Here is a 14,829-nt window from a genome sequence, read left to right on the forward strand (position 1 = left end):
TAAAAATGACTAAAATTTACTGATTATGTCTACAGTGTTAAGATAGCCTTATAACAAAACATTTTAAATTAAATGTCTGTTAGTATAAAGGAAAAATGATTTTCTACTAGCTATTTTCTTTTTAAAACTTCAAACATGTTTTAAGTTAAAAGACAGGATGAATGCCCTTCAGTGGATGAAGAGAGAAACTACGGCACATCCAGATAAAAGAATATTATTCAGCGCTAAAAAGAAATGAGCTACCAAGCCAGGATAAAACTTAAATGCATATTACTACATGAAAGAAGCTAATTTGAAAAGGCAACATATAGTATGAATCCAACTACATGACATTCTGGAAAAGGCAAATCTATGAAGATAGTAAAAAGACTGGCGGTTGAGGGGAGGGGTGAAGGATGAACAGGTGGAGCACAGAGGACTTTAGGGCAGGAAAAATACTCTGTATGATACTGTAATGATTGATACATGACATTACACATTTGTTTAAACCCACAGACTAGGCTCCGTAGCTCAGGGGTTAGAGCACTGGTCTCGTAAACCCACAGACTATTTGATAAGAGTGAACCTAAGGTGATAATAATGTGTCAGTGTAAGTTAATCAACTGTAGCAAATATATCACTGTGGTGGGAAGTATGTTGATAATGGAGGAGGATAAACGTGTGGGGGTAAGAGGGAAATGAAAGAAATCTCTGTACCTTTCTCTCAATTTTGTTGTGAACCTTAATAGCTCTAAAAAAACAAAGTCTTTGAAAGAAATAGAAAAGGTGCAATGTATCAACCAATATAACTAAGAATTCATACAAGATAATGTATTTAAAAGCATAATCCTATATTTATCAGAGAATCAGAAAAATAGCTCACGTTAAAATATAGTTCTCAGCAAACTGATGCCTTTATTTAATAAAGTTATTAGTATCCCACAAGTATAGAAGAATTTTATAGTTAAGTACCTTGGCTTCTGGATTAGCTGCCAAAATTTTGGCACCACATTCTACTGAGGCATAATTATTTCGATTTTTCTGCACTTTTTTTGTTGCATGTAGACCTCCATTAGAAGATGGATGCATTGACTGACCTGCAGACAAACCTTATTATAAACATATATATATGATGATTATGATTTAAAATACTCCCAGCAAACAATGATCCAAAAACAATAATATTGAAGAACAGGTTTTAATGCTTAAGAGAGTATTTTTTTTTTAAATTAAGAAATTCAAAATGCTTTACCTCATTGGCTTTAAAATATATCCCCAAACCAAATTAACTACAAAAATCTGCATTACTTGATTTATGTCTAAATAATAATAAAAATGAAGCTTATCCATGAGAATCAAAAATTGTGTACACAATATTTTATTAAGGATGAATGTTATCCTTCTAACATTAAGAATTTTTAATTCTGAGACTTTCTTTACAATAAGAAACTGTAATACCTCAGTCCAACTCTATTTACAGTTTAAAGCTTTATGACTCAAAAGTTTCATTCATATCCCAGACAAGCCCCCACAAAAATGAAAAAAAAAAACAGTTTCTGTGCAGTTCTTCTCTTAAACACTGAAATAAAAAGTACTGCTCTGCCTAATTTGTCTTATTTTTTCCTCACTTAATAATTTACAAGAATGGATTTTAATTAAGATTAAAACTATATAATTACACACAGGTAAATGGCGTATGTTGATAATTACACATCTTAGTAACTTTCACCTTTAAAAAGTTTTCAAAAGTTTTTTTTTTATTTTACCAATTATGGAGAGAAATGCATTATTTAAACCTCGCCCTAAAATAAATAAATAAGAATCCCAAGTGCTTCCATACTTTTCTCTTTTTCTACTTCCATAACTTTCTTCTTCCATTCATCAAATGTTGGTATATCTTCTGGGTCTTTGGGACTTGTTACAGATGTATGGTCAATTTCTCCTGGTTTTGTATAATCAGAACTCTGAAAGAAATGTGAAGAATACGGAGAAACAGATTAATAAATTACAAAAGTATATACAAATGTTTATGTTAAATTAAAGTTCAGTTTTATAGCTGGTAGATAATATTTTTAAAAAAATGAAATGTAAAAAGTTTTGGTTTACTCAGAAGGTGAGTTTCTCTTGAAAAAATTGAAATTTCTACCTAAGCACCACAAGATGTATTCCCTCACATTAGCAGTGTAAGTATAGGTTATAAAAAAAACATATTATATCCTAAGCAAACAATTACTTACACACAAAACTGTACAAATAAATACTGTACTTGTAATGTATCCATCTTAAAATTTAAGTTAAAGTAATATATGCATTGAAGAAAGCTAACTAATTTTAGATGTAGCATATAGTTTCTAAAACATCCTTGACATGCATTACCATTCCATAAAAATTTAAGGTGGATTTAAAAACATAAAGAAACACAAAGAGTCTAAAGAAAAACAAAGCTTTTTAAAGAAAGTATAGAAAAATGTTCATATATAAAAGGATTTAACAAGGTGAAGAAAGAATAAATCATTTTTAAAAAGGCTGATACATTTGGCTGGATTAAAATTTAAAATTAAATGTATTAAAAATCATAAACTGCATGGTACAATAAGCCACAAGCTGAAAGAAGCAGTGGCAATATATGCTACCAATAAAGGACTACTACCAACTGCAGAACTGCCTACAGTCAATAATGGAGGAGATGAACAATAAATTCAGCAAAGAGAAAATACAAAATGCTCAATCTCAGTAATAATCGGGAGAATGCAGATGAAAACCAGAGATACTGAACAAATTATACCAATCTGATGGAGTTTTAAGTGTGGCATGTCTGTGGAACCATGGAGCATCTATTAGACGGCTGAAGGGGGTTCCAAATTTAGCAAAATTAAGGGTGCCTGGCTGGCTCAGTCAGAAAAACATGCAACTCCCAATCTTGGGGTCCTGAGTTCAAGCCCCAAATTGGATGTAGGGATTACTTAAATAAATAAACTTAAAAAAAAATTTAGCAATATTAAGATGTGCAATATGAGTGAAAACATGCACATGTACCTAACAAAATATGCATCAGAATGCTTACTGCAGCATTGTTTGTAATACAAAAAATTAGAAACAACCTAAATATCCACTAACTGAAGACCAGATTAACTGTGGTAGTGAAATACAACATTGTAAACAATGAATAGACAATCTCAAAAACAATGGTGAGTAAAATGATATTTAAGGCAGGAATGATACCATTTTATATTGCTTCAAAATATGCCAAATAAGAGTATGTACTGTTTCCAATCATGCAGCTTTGGAAAAAGTTTAAAAACACATTCTTTTTTTTTTTTTTTAATTTTTTTAAAAGATTTTATTTATTTATTTGGCAGAGAAAGAGAGATCACAAGTAGGCAGAGAGGTAGGCAGAGAGAGAGGGGGAAGCAGGCTCCCTGCTGAGCAGAGATCCCAATGTGGGGCTCAATCCTAGGACGCAGAGATCATGACCTGAGCCGAAGGCAGAGGCTTAACCACTGAGCCACTCAGGTGCCCCTAAAAACACATTCTTAAACACACACACACACACACACACACACACACACACGCTGAATTTGACATAGACGTTCTATCTGAAGAGAAGAAATATAACTGGGGAAAGGCACACAATTTAATTTGTCATTTTTTCCATAAGCTGAATAATATATGTAAAGATGCTCATTCCATTACTTAATTATTTCTGTATTTCTAGAACAATGCATAACACATTTATTAACAGTTCCCTGAGAAGTGCACAACATCTATTTAGACAACTTACTCTGGTAAGTCTCATATAATACACACATACTATATATAGAAGGGCACATGTTTGAGAGCTACTACTAATACTTGCTACATGAAAGCACAATTTTAAGGACTGAGCCTAGTTTATAAGAATTAGACTAACACACTAGTTTATAAGAATTACACGAATACAAAGCCCCATAATCTTCCCCTGGGAAGACAGCAAACGGGCTTCCATACAATCTCCATCTCGGAATGTTTTGCAGAACAAGCTGACTGACTAAAAAAAGTATGTGGCTACTAAAAAAAATACACAGCAAAAGTAAGATTAAAGAGCTAGTATTACCATTAATTAAAAAATTAAATAAAAACCTAATTTGAACACAGTGAGAAAATAAGCAAAAGGCACATATTTATAAAAATTAACCTGACTACTTAAAAACAAAGCCCAAATACTAAAAGAAATACAACGCAAAGGAGAGGGACACACATATGCTTTTGAGGCACAAACAAAGCATTCACCATCACCTCTTAACAACAAACGAGAACTAAACAATACAATAAAAACACTTGGTAAAGCACTGTCTCTCAGTATGGCAAAGACTGTCTTCCAGATTCCTTTTTTTTTTTAAGATTGTTATTTATTTATTTGACAGAGAGAGAGAGAGATCACAAGCAGGCAGAGAGACAGACAGAGAGAGAGGGGGAAGCAGGCTCCCCGCTGAGCAGAGAGCCCGATGTGGGGCTTGATCCCAGGACCCTGAGATCATGACTTGAGCCGAAGGCAGAGGCTTAACCCACTGAGCCACCCAGGCGCCCCTGTCTTCCAGATTCTTGAGATAACAGCAATGACACAAAGATCTTGCATCAGAAAAAAAAACCTCTCCGGTCACACAAACTTAACTGGGGAGAATTATCCTGAACTAGGCAACACACAGAACTACTAGATATCTCATAATGTGCTCATTATCTGATAACTGTTCCACATACTAATACAGTTAAAAATTACACCATTTTGCCTATTAGCACAAATTCACAAACCATTTTTATATCCTAGGTAATGAAGAGTAGTTTCAGTCTACTAATGGTTAAGGAGAACAAGCAAAACTGGGACAAAACTGGCTGCCGTGCTTAAATTTTACATCTGATACTTAAATACCTCCAAAGAAGATATTTTTGTAATGTTTGTCTAATTTTATTCATGGACAACTGAACTATAATACATGCTTGATTTGGTTTCATTGGGAAAATTAGTTCCTTCAAGATGGTGGGCTACAAAATGTTGAGCTCCTATAACTGTAAGAAGCATCATAAAAACAGCTGGTACAGTGATAGTAAAGTCTCTAGAAGGAAGTTTAGTTAGTTCTAAGTGTAGATTCACTGAAAATATATGAAAGAGAAGGTAGAGAACAGAAGATCCAAATTAAAAAGGAACAAATACGGACATGGTACTCAGTACTTTGAACTACTCTTTGGTTTTGCACGTTTTACTTTTATTAAGTTCATGGAGTGGACTTCATCTCTATTTCCCAGTTATTTCTTACCTGAAGTAGGCCTAGACCTCTCTATCATCATTTCTTCAAAAAACTCTACTTTGGCCTCTATATGAAGTCAAAGCAGACCTCAAAAAGAGGAAGGAAAGTAAAACTGCTACATGGGGATAGTGTAATTGTAAAACTCAACACTATTCAATATAAGCTGTATTCTGCACGCAACTAACAAAATGTAAAAATGTCTCTTTAAAATAATTCTGGGTGAAGAGCCTAAATTTAACATTATATATGGAATTAAACTTATATTCTGAAGATATCTGAATTTAATAATCATAGCTTCTTCCATGAAGCTCTCCAAGAAACTGCTTAAGTGAGGACTTTATGTATCTGCTATCAAACAGCTGACGGTAAGAGAAAACAACTTAATTATATACAACAAGACAGCTCATACATGGAACCACTATATATAAATAATATACCGGCGAGAGTACCCAGGAAGTAACCACTTGCTCTCAGGGACCGCAGCTCACCTCAGTTCCATAGTCCTCATTAATTACTCAACCCCTGATTTCGTGGCAAATATAATAAAGTAGGAAAGAGTGCAAGTTATACACCTACCTCATTTTTTAAATTATCTGAAGCATTCAGTGCAGATTTTGGATCACCATTAGCCTGATCACTTGTTGAAACTTTTGATTCAAATTCTGATTTTGTTATTTTTCCTTTGCCATGTGAAGATGACACATTTTCTATATGCTGGCCAACAAGGCTATTTGAAACCAAAAAGACATATTAAAGAAAAATAAGCTGAATGGCAGGTTTATGTAATCTAAACTGTTAGAATTTTCACATACAAAATAAACCAAGAAAAGAGCACAAAGGGATTAGCTTTCTCCCAATCATAAAGTAGAATTAAGCACACACAAAAAGCCATTCAAACATGACACTGCTATTATTACAGAATTACACAAATGGCAAATAAGAGCTCACCCCCACCTTTCAGGTGGACCGACAAAGGCAGGCTGGTCAACGGGAGCATTCGCTTCAAGGACCTCACTCCCATCACAATCCGTTTCAGACTGCTCAGTTTCACTTGGTTTGGCTATAGGAATAGTACCAGATTTTTCTATTTCACTAAAAACAGAAACAAAAAAAGACAATCTAGCAATTCAATGAACATAATGTGGCATAAGTTAAAAACTGTATTAGTGATTTTCAAAACATAATCTAAACCAGAGAAGAATGCTTTATATTTTATAGGGTATTTTCAAGAATTTACTTATTTTAGGTCATGTAAAGTGAACTGCTAACTCTTGATCTGTTAATGGCTTTGGCTGTTAAATAGATAATTACCAAATTTTAAAACAAAATATCATAGCTTAGTATTTGGTCTCATAAAAAGTAAGATTTTAAATTTAATAATGTATTTATTTATTATTTATTTATTTATTTGTAAGAGAGAGAGCGAGTGAGCACAGGCAGACAGAGTGGTAGGCAGAGGGAGAAGCAGGCTCCCCGCCGAGCAAGGAGCCCGATGTGGGACTCAATCCCAGGATGCTGGGATCATGACCTGAGCCGAAGGCAGCCGCCCAACCAACCGAGCCACCCAGGCGTCGCAATAATGTATTTATTTAATAAAGAAAGAGAAGGAGAGCACACCAGCACATGTAAGCAGGGACAGGAGGGGCAGAGGGAAAGGGAGAGAGAACCCGAGTGTGGAGCCCAGCTTGGGGCTCAATCTCACGACTCTTGAGATCATGACCTGAGCTGAAATCAAGAGGTGGATGCTTAACTGACTGAGCCACCCAGATGCCCTTAAAATTTATTTTAACAGCATCTTCTCTAATGTTTCCTTTTTGTTAGTATATCCTACCAGTATTAGAGTTGTTGCCTATAGTATCAAAAAATAATCTATTTTTTTTTCCTGCTTTGTCGAAGATTTGACCAAGGAGTTGCGGGACTCTCTACTCTGTTCCATTGGTCTATGTGTCTGTTTTTGTGCCAGTACCATGCTGTCTTGGTGATCACAGCTTTGTAGTAAAGCCTAAAATCAGGCAAGGTGATGCCCCCAATTCTGTTTTTCTTTTTCAACATTTCCTTAGCAATTCGGAGTCTTTTCTGGTTCCATACACATTTTAGGATTGTTTGTTCCAGCGCTCTGAAAAATGCCAGTGAAATTTTGATTGCGATGGCACTGAAAGTATAAATTGCTCTGGGCAGTACGGACATTTTAATAATGTCTATTCTTCTGATCCATGAGCATGGAATGCTTTTCCATCTTTTTGTGTCTCCTTCAATTTCTTTCAAGAGTGTTCTGTAGTTCGAGTACAGATCCTTTACCTCTTTGGTTAGGTTTATTCCCAGGTATCTTATGGTTCTTGGTGAAGTAGTAAATAGAATCGATCCTCTAATTTCCCTTTCCATGTGTTCATTGTATAAGAAAGCAACTGATTTCTGTGCACTGATTTCGTATCCTGCCACATTACCGAATTGTTGTATAAGTTCTAGTAGTTTGGGGGTGGAGTCTTTTGGGTTTTCCATATAAAGTATCATGTCATCTTCGAAGAGAGAGTTTGACTTCTTTGCCAATCTGAATACCTTTTATTACTTTTTATTGTCTGATTGCTGTTGCTAGGACTTCTGGTACTATGTTGAATAGTGGTGAGAGCAGGCATCCTTGTCCTGTTCCTAATCTCAAAGGGAAGGCTGTCAGCTTTTCCCCACTGAGAATGATATTCCCCGTGGGTTTTTCATAGATTTTAGGGAATTGAAGAATGTTCCCTCTGTCCCTTACTTTGAAGAGTTTTAATCATGAACAGATGCTGTATCTTGTCAAATGCTTTTTCTGCATCAGTTGAGGACCATGTGGTTCTTCTCTCTTCTCTTACTGATTTGTTCTATCACCTCAATTGCACTACTGGGTATTTACCCCAAAGATACAGATGTAGTGAAAAGGGCCATCTGTACCCCAATGTTCATAGCAGCAATGGCCACAGTTGCCAAACTGTGGAAAGAGCCAAGATGCCCTTAAACAGACAAATGGATAAAGAAGATATGGTCCGGGGCGACTGGGTGGCTCAGTGGGTTAAAGCCTCTGCCTTCAGCTCAGGTCATGATCCCAGGGTCCTGGGATGGAGCTCTGCATCAGGATCTCCGCTCAGCAGGAGGCCTGCTTCTCTTTCTCTCTCTCTCCGCCTACTTGTGATCTCTGTCTGTCAAATAAATAAGTAAAATCTTAAAAAAAAAAAAAAAAAAAAGAAGATATGGTCCATATATACAATGGAATATTACGCCTCCAGAAAGAATGAATACCCAACTTTTGTTTCAACATGGATGGCACTGGAGGAGATTATGCTGAGTGAAATAAGTCAAGCAGAGAGAGTCAATTATCATATGGTTTCACTTACTTGTGGAGCATAAGGAATAACATGGAGGACAATAGGAGAAGGAAAGGAAAAGTGAATTGGGGAAATCAGAGGGGGAGACGAACCATGAGAAGACTATGGACTCTGAGAAACAAGCTGAGGGTTTTGGATGGGAGCGGGGTGGGGAGATGAGTGAGCCTGGTGGTGGGTATTAAGGAGAGCATGTATTGCATGGAGCACTGGGTGTAGTGCATAAACCATGAATCTTGGAACAGTGAAAACATAAAATTAAATTTAAAAAAATAATCTAGTATCTCAAACATTTCACTAAGTTCTTAAGGCACTTTGAGAATTTTTTAAAAATACATACTATAATATTCTCCCTTACTCACTTCCAATCCGCTAAGCAGTCATGTTCACTATAATGGGAAAGTGAGATGTACTGTTCAGATATGTAGTATCTAGCCTTAAATTCTTCCTGGAGTAAGTATTTTAAAAGTTTTAAATACTAAAGATTATACAAATAAGTAGTTACTTGAATAAGTAGAACCTCACTTTATGTGACGTAGAGATTTCATGGCTGAGAGCTAATCAACTTCAGTGAGTTTGAAAGAATAAATACTCATTACATCAAAAGATCATTTCATTAAAATAAAATAAAAACATAAAACACAGGCACCGTAACTTAAGTCTGTTATATAGCCTAAACTTCAAATCTGAGTTTCAAGCTGTCTTATCTTATAAAGACGTTTTTCTATCATTACCTAATGAGATTCTCTTTTTTTCTTTGTAATAACTTACTCAAGCTTTGAGATTGGAGTGATCTCTGAGGTAGATGAGCTGGAAATATTTTCAATGTTTTCACTGCCCACAGCTACACTGGAAGAATCTTCATGTAGATCAATGGTAGGGAGTGTCTCAATCACAGATGGATTTAACTTATTTGACTCCACATTCTGTTTTAAAAAAAAGTTAAATTAAATGTTGAGATTAATAAATTATCTCTTTAGCTATACAGGATTTTATAAATGTATGCCTCAAAAGTGACAGTATCAAGAATGTACTTTTATAAAAATCCTATCTTCCAACATTACCCCCCAAGGGAAACATTTCATATTAAAATACAAGCTCTAGACATTTTTACGGCACTTCACAAACTAGGACAAAGGAGCTTGCCTTTCTTCTTTCCTATTTTCTATGAGGACCACATATATTTCCCTCTTTAATTAACGCTAGTAGCAACACAGAAATCATATTTAAATATACAAAACAGTGCAACACATACTTATTGCCCAGAGCAGTTGAGAAGATAATGTGCATCAATGAACAACAACAAGGGCATGTACAAGTAACGTTACAATGCACCAAATGACTCTCACTGATGCCTCTTCAGTCCTTGGATGCTCTGGGCCATTCACTCCCCCAAAACAAAACCTGACATCTACTGATTACCACTCATATTTGAAACCTCTATCAGAACATTCTCCCCCACAACCAACCCTAAATAGAATTAGCCATCCCTCTTCCTCTATGCCTCTGCTGTTCTCTGTACAGACTTAATTCAGCATCTGTATGTAACACCTCAATTGCTTTATTTAGGTCTCCTTCTCTTTTTCAAGTAGACTATAAATGTCCTGCGTAAGAACTATGTTCTCTTGATGTTCATGTTCCCCAGCACACAGTAGACACTTAACACTTATTAAGTGTGTATCAAGAGAGAGGTACTCAGGCTCGGTTCAAGGAAAAGAGAAACTAAAGACTATTATGGACTAGAAGAACTAGGACTTTTAAGAAAAAAAAAGACCCAGTTGGGAGCAGAAAGAAAATTAAGGTAAGAATATGATTGATTTGGCAAATTATTTACACTGAAATGAAAAATTCACAGAGGAATGAAAATAGTTTGCATTTTATGGTGGAGGCCTTGAGAAAGAGAGTATTCTATTATTATCAAATATTATCATTTTAATATACATTCAATATTTTAAAAAAATAATGAGATATTTTACTTTTTTCTTTTAACTAAGTCTTCAAAATCCAGTATGTATTTAATACTTACAGCGAGTCTCAATTTGGACTAACTACATTTCTAGTGCTCAACAGCCAAATGTAGCTAGTGGCTACTATACTCAACAGCACAGATCTGTACGACGCAGTAAGCACTTCCAAGTATTTGAGCAAGAGTATACCATGACAAAAATTCTAGAGAATGAACAATGGCAGGACTATTCAGGATAGTCCTATAACTAGAAGGGCTACAGAGAACCCTTTCTTACTCTTATCTACAAACATTTGACAAACATCTTCTAGGATCCAATAAAATGAAACTCACTATTTGTACTTAGATAGCCCAATTAAGTCATAAAACAGCTCTAACTGTATTTAAAACAAAGAATTCTTCCTCATTTTGAGCTGAAGTTTATTTTTGTTAATATTTTGAGATACTTGGTTTTTTCTTGGTTCTTCTTCCTCCAGATCAAATATCCCTAGCTATCAAATATTCCCTTAGCTATTCCTGATATTAAATGGGTTCCAGATGCTTCAGCATTCTGGTGAGCTTATATTCTGGTCTAGTTTTTAACATCTTTCAAAAAATATGATGTACAAAATGGAAAATAATATTCAGAATGTAATATAAGAAATATACAAAATATATTTTAACCTATTATTAATTCATATTCCACAGTGAGTTACAAAAGTTTGGTATCAGAATACTTTTGTTTCACCTACGAATACTTTCTTTTGTTGTAAATTAGAAAAAATTTCCTGACATCTAAAAATCTGGAGAAAAAGATCCATTATAATGAGGCAAAATCAAATCTAAGAAGATATAAGAACTTATACCCAAACTCTGACTACAAAAAAATGGTCACATTTATTATTAAATCTGTAATTTTCCATTTTCTCAAAAGCAGTACTCTCAGCAGGTGAACAGTATTAAAGACAACTGCACAACAGTTCAAAAAGTAAAAGTAACAATATACAATATGGTGACCAAACAGAAGTTTTCTATCTTGTGAAGCAGTTTTTAAAAGACTTATCATTAAAAATCAAAGCAGCGGGGCGCCTGGGTGGCTCAGTGGGTTAAAGCCTCTGCCTTCGGCTCGGGTCATGACCCCAGGGTCCTGGGATCGAGCCCCGCATCAGGCTCTCTGCTCAGCGGGGAGCCTGCTTCCTCCTCTCTCTCTGCCTGCCTCTCTGCCTACTTGTGATCTCAGTCTGTCAAATAAATAAATAAAATCTTTAAAAAAAAAAAAAAAATCAAAGCAGCGGGGCGCCTGGGTGGCTCAGTGGGTTAAAGCCTTTGCCTTCGGCTCGGGTCATGATCTCGGGGTCCTGGGATCGAGCCCGGCATCGGGCTCTCTGCTCAGCAGGGAGCCTGCTTCCCTTCCTCTCTCTCTGCCTGCCTCTGCCTACTTGCGATCTCTGTCTGTCAAATAAATAAATAAAATCTTAAAAAAAAAAAAAATCAAAGCAGCATAGCTTACCTGTACATCCACAATGTAGTCATCTTTTAATTTATTTTCTTCTGGAGGAATAGGTAAGTTCGAACCCACTTTTTCTGGTAATTCGGTATTGAGAGGTCCCTCTCTTTCATCCTATATTGCAACAAAGAAAAAAGGGTAACTGATAAAACTGTTTCACAAAATAGTCCTAAGCAATATTATATACTTTATAGCACATTCGACTGTTAATTACTTTTATTTGTTTACATGCTTCTTATCCACCTTCCTGCATTCCCTTCCTTGCCACCACACTAAATGAGTTCAAGAGCCTTATTTGATTTCTTAATAAGCACTTAATAAGCACTTTAGTCCTACCATGCAGCAATGTGTTAGGGACACAGTAGGACTTCAGGAAATATCTAATAAATGAATGTACATATAGTTCTTTCACCATCTCTCTTTTGACACTGACTTTCAAGATTCCAGATACCTTCAAGTTTAAAAGTATCTTCTAGCGTATGTTTCATAAAAGCAATATTCATATTCCTTATCTAAGTCTTTATAACATATAACAGATACCTAAATTTCTGCAGAAAGAATATGTTTTCCCCCCCGAATGTTTTGCTTATATTCATTCTCACATTTAGTCTTCAAATTTCTCATCAGAGATTAGATCAAAGTTTTACAGACTGTGGGTAAAAGTAAAAACTGTATTCTTTTTAAAGAGATATTCAGCAACAGTCTTCAAAATTTTAAATGCTCCATCCCAGAAATAAATCCAACATGACTCCAATATTTGAATAAATATTATACCAACAACTCCAAGTATGTAATTATAAACTTATGTTCACACACATGCACACACACAAGCCCACCTGCATACACACAGCTGAGAAACAATGCAAAAGTCTGTCAATAAAGAAATATATAATTTGTATGACAGAATAAAAATGTAGCCATCACAAGAATACAACAACATGAAAAGATGTTTACAGATGTCTATGAGATATTATTGAGACAGAGGGGGAAGTCATTTGTAGAATATTTATAATTTGACATTTTATGGAAAATAAAATACTAATTTGTGTGCCATATATGGATACCCACAAAAAAACAGTCTCAATGTTTTCACAAGAAACAATAAATTGTGGTTCCTTTGGGGAGGGGAACAGAATATAAATATGAATATTTTATAGTCAGAATAAATTACTTCTATGTAGTTGATCCTTGAACAATGCATGGGTTAGTGGTACCAAGCCCTATCAGAGGCAAAAATCTCCATATAACTTTTGACTCCCCAAAATGACTAATAGCCTATTGTTAACCGGAAGCTGTACCAATAATAAGCAGTCAGTTGACACATATTTTATATGATGTATTATTACACTGTATTCTTTTTTTTTCTTAAGATTTTATTGATTTATTTGACAGACAGAGATCACAAGTAGGCAGAGAGAGAGGAGGAAGCAGCCTCCCTGCTGAGCAGAGAGCCTGATGGGCGGCTGGATCCCTGGATCCCAGGACCCCGGGACCATGACCCAAGAGGAAGGCAGAGGCTTTAACCCACTGAGCCACCCGGGGACCCCTATTACACTGTAATCTTATGTTAAACTCGAGAAGTGTTAAGAAAATTGTAAGAGAAAATACATTTACAGTATTGTACCATTAAAAAATCTGCATATTAATGTACCCACACAGTTCAAACCCATGTCATTCAAGGGACAAGTGTATTTTAAAATACATATATTGGGGGCACCTGAAGGCATCTGCCTTCAGCTCAAGTCGTGATCCGAGTTGTGGGATCAAGCCCCGCACTGGGCTCGTGCTCTGAGAAAAACCCGCTTCTCCCTCTCCCACTACCCCTGCTTGTGTTCCCTCTCTCACTGTCTCTTTCTCTTTCCATCAAATAAACAAATAAAATCTTAAAAAATAAATAAATAAAATATATATATTGATGGGGGGAGCCAAATCAAGTCAACAATCACATTTTTTATTTATTTTACCTTTTTTTTTTTGTAAAGAAGGCTCCCTGCCCAATGTGTGGCTTGAACTCGTGACCCCGAGATCAAGAGTCGCATGCTCTACTGATTGAGTCAGCCAGGCATTTAAAATGATAAAATAATAAATGAATTAAGAACTATGTGGTCTGGCTTTCTGGACTCTGTCTATTCACTCCACCCAATTATATTAAAAAACTACATAGCCACTGACTGCAGAGTCTCCCTATAATCCTCAGTTCTAAGTTTTTACTGACTGGAGTTTCTTTTGAAACTTTTTAACTATTTAGCATATTAAAAAGTGAACCACTGGTTTTCAGTTCTCTGAATAGCTACTATTTTTCTCCCCACTCTAGGACCACAGATATTATGACATTCCAAGAACAAGCATATGAGTATCTCAAGGATGCTTACTTTCAGATTACCTGAGTGAGTCTTCAGATTACAGAAAGGAGATTACAAATCACCAAAATTATGTTATAGTACTTTTGAAATTACTTTTATTCCAAACGTTTTGAGGAAATCTTAAAAAGCTGACACACAAATTACATTGTCAACTTTATTTAAGGTACCTTTTTCTGGAATTGTACATCTTCATTTTCTAGGGCACAATTGTCATCTTGAGAGTAATATGATGAAGCTGAAGAACTCTCCTTACAACATACACGCCAACTGGGAAGCCTGTAAAACATTCACCATCACCAAAAGAAAGGAAGAAGGATAAATTGTTAAGCCAACGTATTCCCTACTATGGGCTAGAATTTGAGGCAATAAATAAACAGAGGGCTCCTACCTTAATGCCCTC

At 35.5% G+C, this 14,829-nt stretch overlaps 1 protein-coding gene across 3 annotated transcripts in view; it reads right to left on the reverse strand.

Annotated features, from left to right (window-relative positions):
• The window catches only part of SUCO (SUN domain containing ossification factor), a 95,201-nt gene that overhangs the window by 52,227 nt on the left and 28,145 nt on the right, over nucleotides 1–14,829 (reverse strand). For 2 of the 3 annotated variants that reach the window (XM_080823824.1, XM_080823823.1), the window contains exons 2-8: nucleotides 14,597–14,705; nucleotides 12,070–12,180; nucleotides 9,386–9,540; nucleotides 6,216–6,353; nucleotides 5,838–5,988; nucleotides 1,820–1,943; nucleotides 952–1,076 (exon numbers count right to left, since the gene is read on the reverse strand). In XM_080823824.1, the coding sequence (XP_080679950.1) occupies nucleotides 952–1,076; nucleotides 1,820–1,943; nucleotides 5,838–5,988; nucleotides 6,216–6,353; nucleotides 9,386–9,540; nucleotides 12,070–12,180; nucleotides 14,597–14,705 (913 nt within the window). Of the gene's footprint in view, nucleotides 1–951; nucleotides 1,089–1,819; nucleotides 1,944–5,837; nucleotides 5,989–6,215; nucleotides 6,354–9,385; nucleotides 9,541–12,069; nucleotides 12,181–14,596; nucleotides 14,706–14,829 lie in introns of all 3 variants that reach the window. The other variant, XM_080823822.1, reaches the window with a different exon arrangement.

The sequence above is a fragment of the Martes martes genome (assembly GCF_963455335.1).
Source record: "Martes martes genome assembly, chromosome: 15".
In the NCBI taxonomy this organism is placed as follows: domain Eukaryota; kingdom Metazoa; phylum Chordata; class Mammalia; order Carnivora; family Mustelidae; genus Martes; species Martes martes.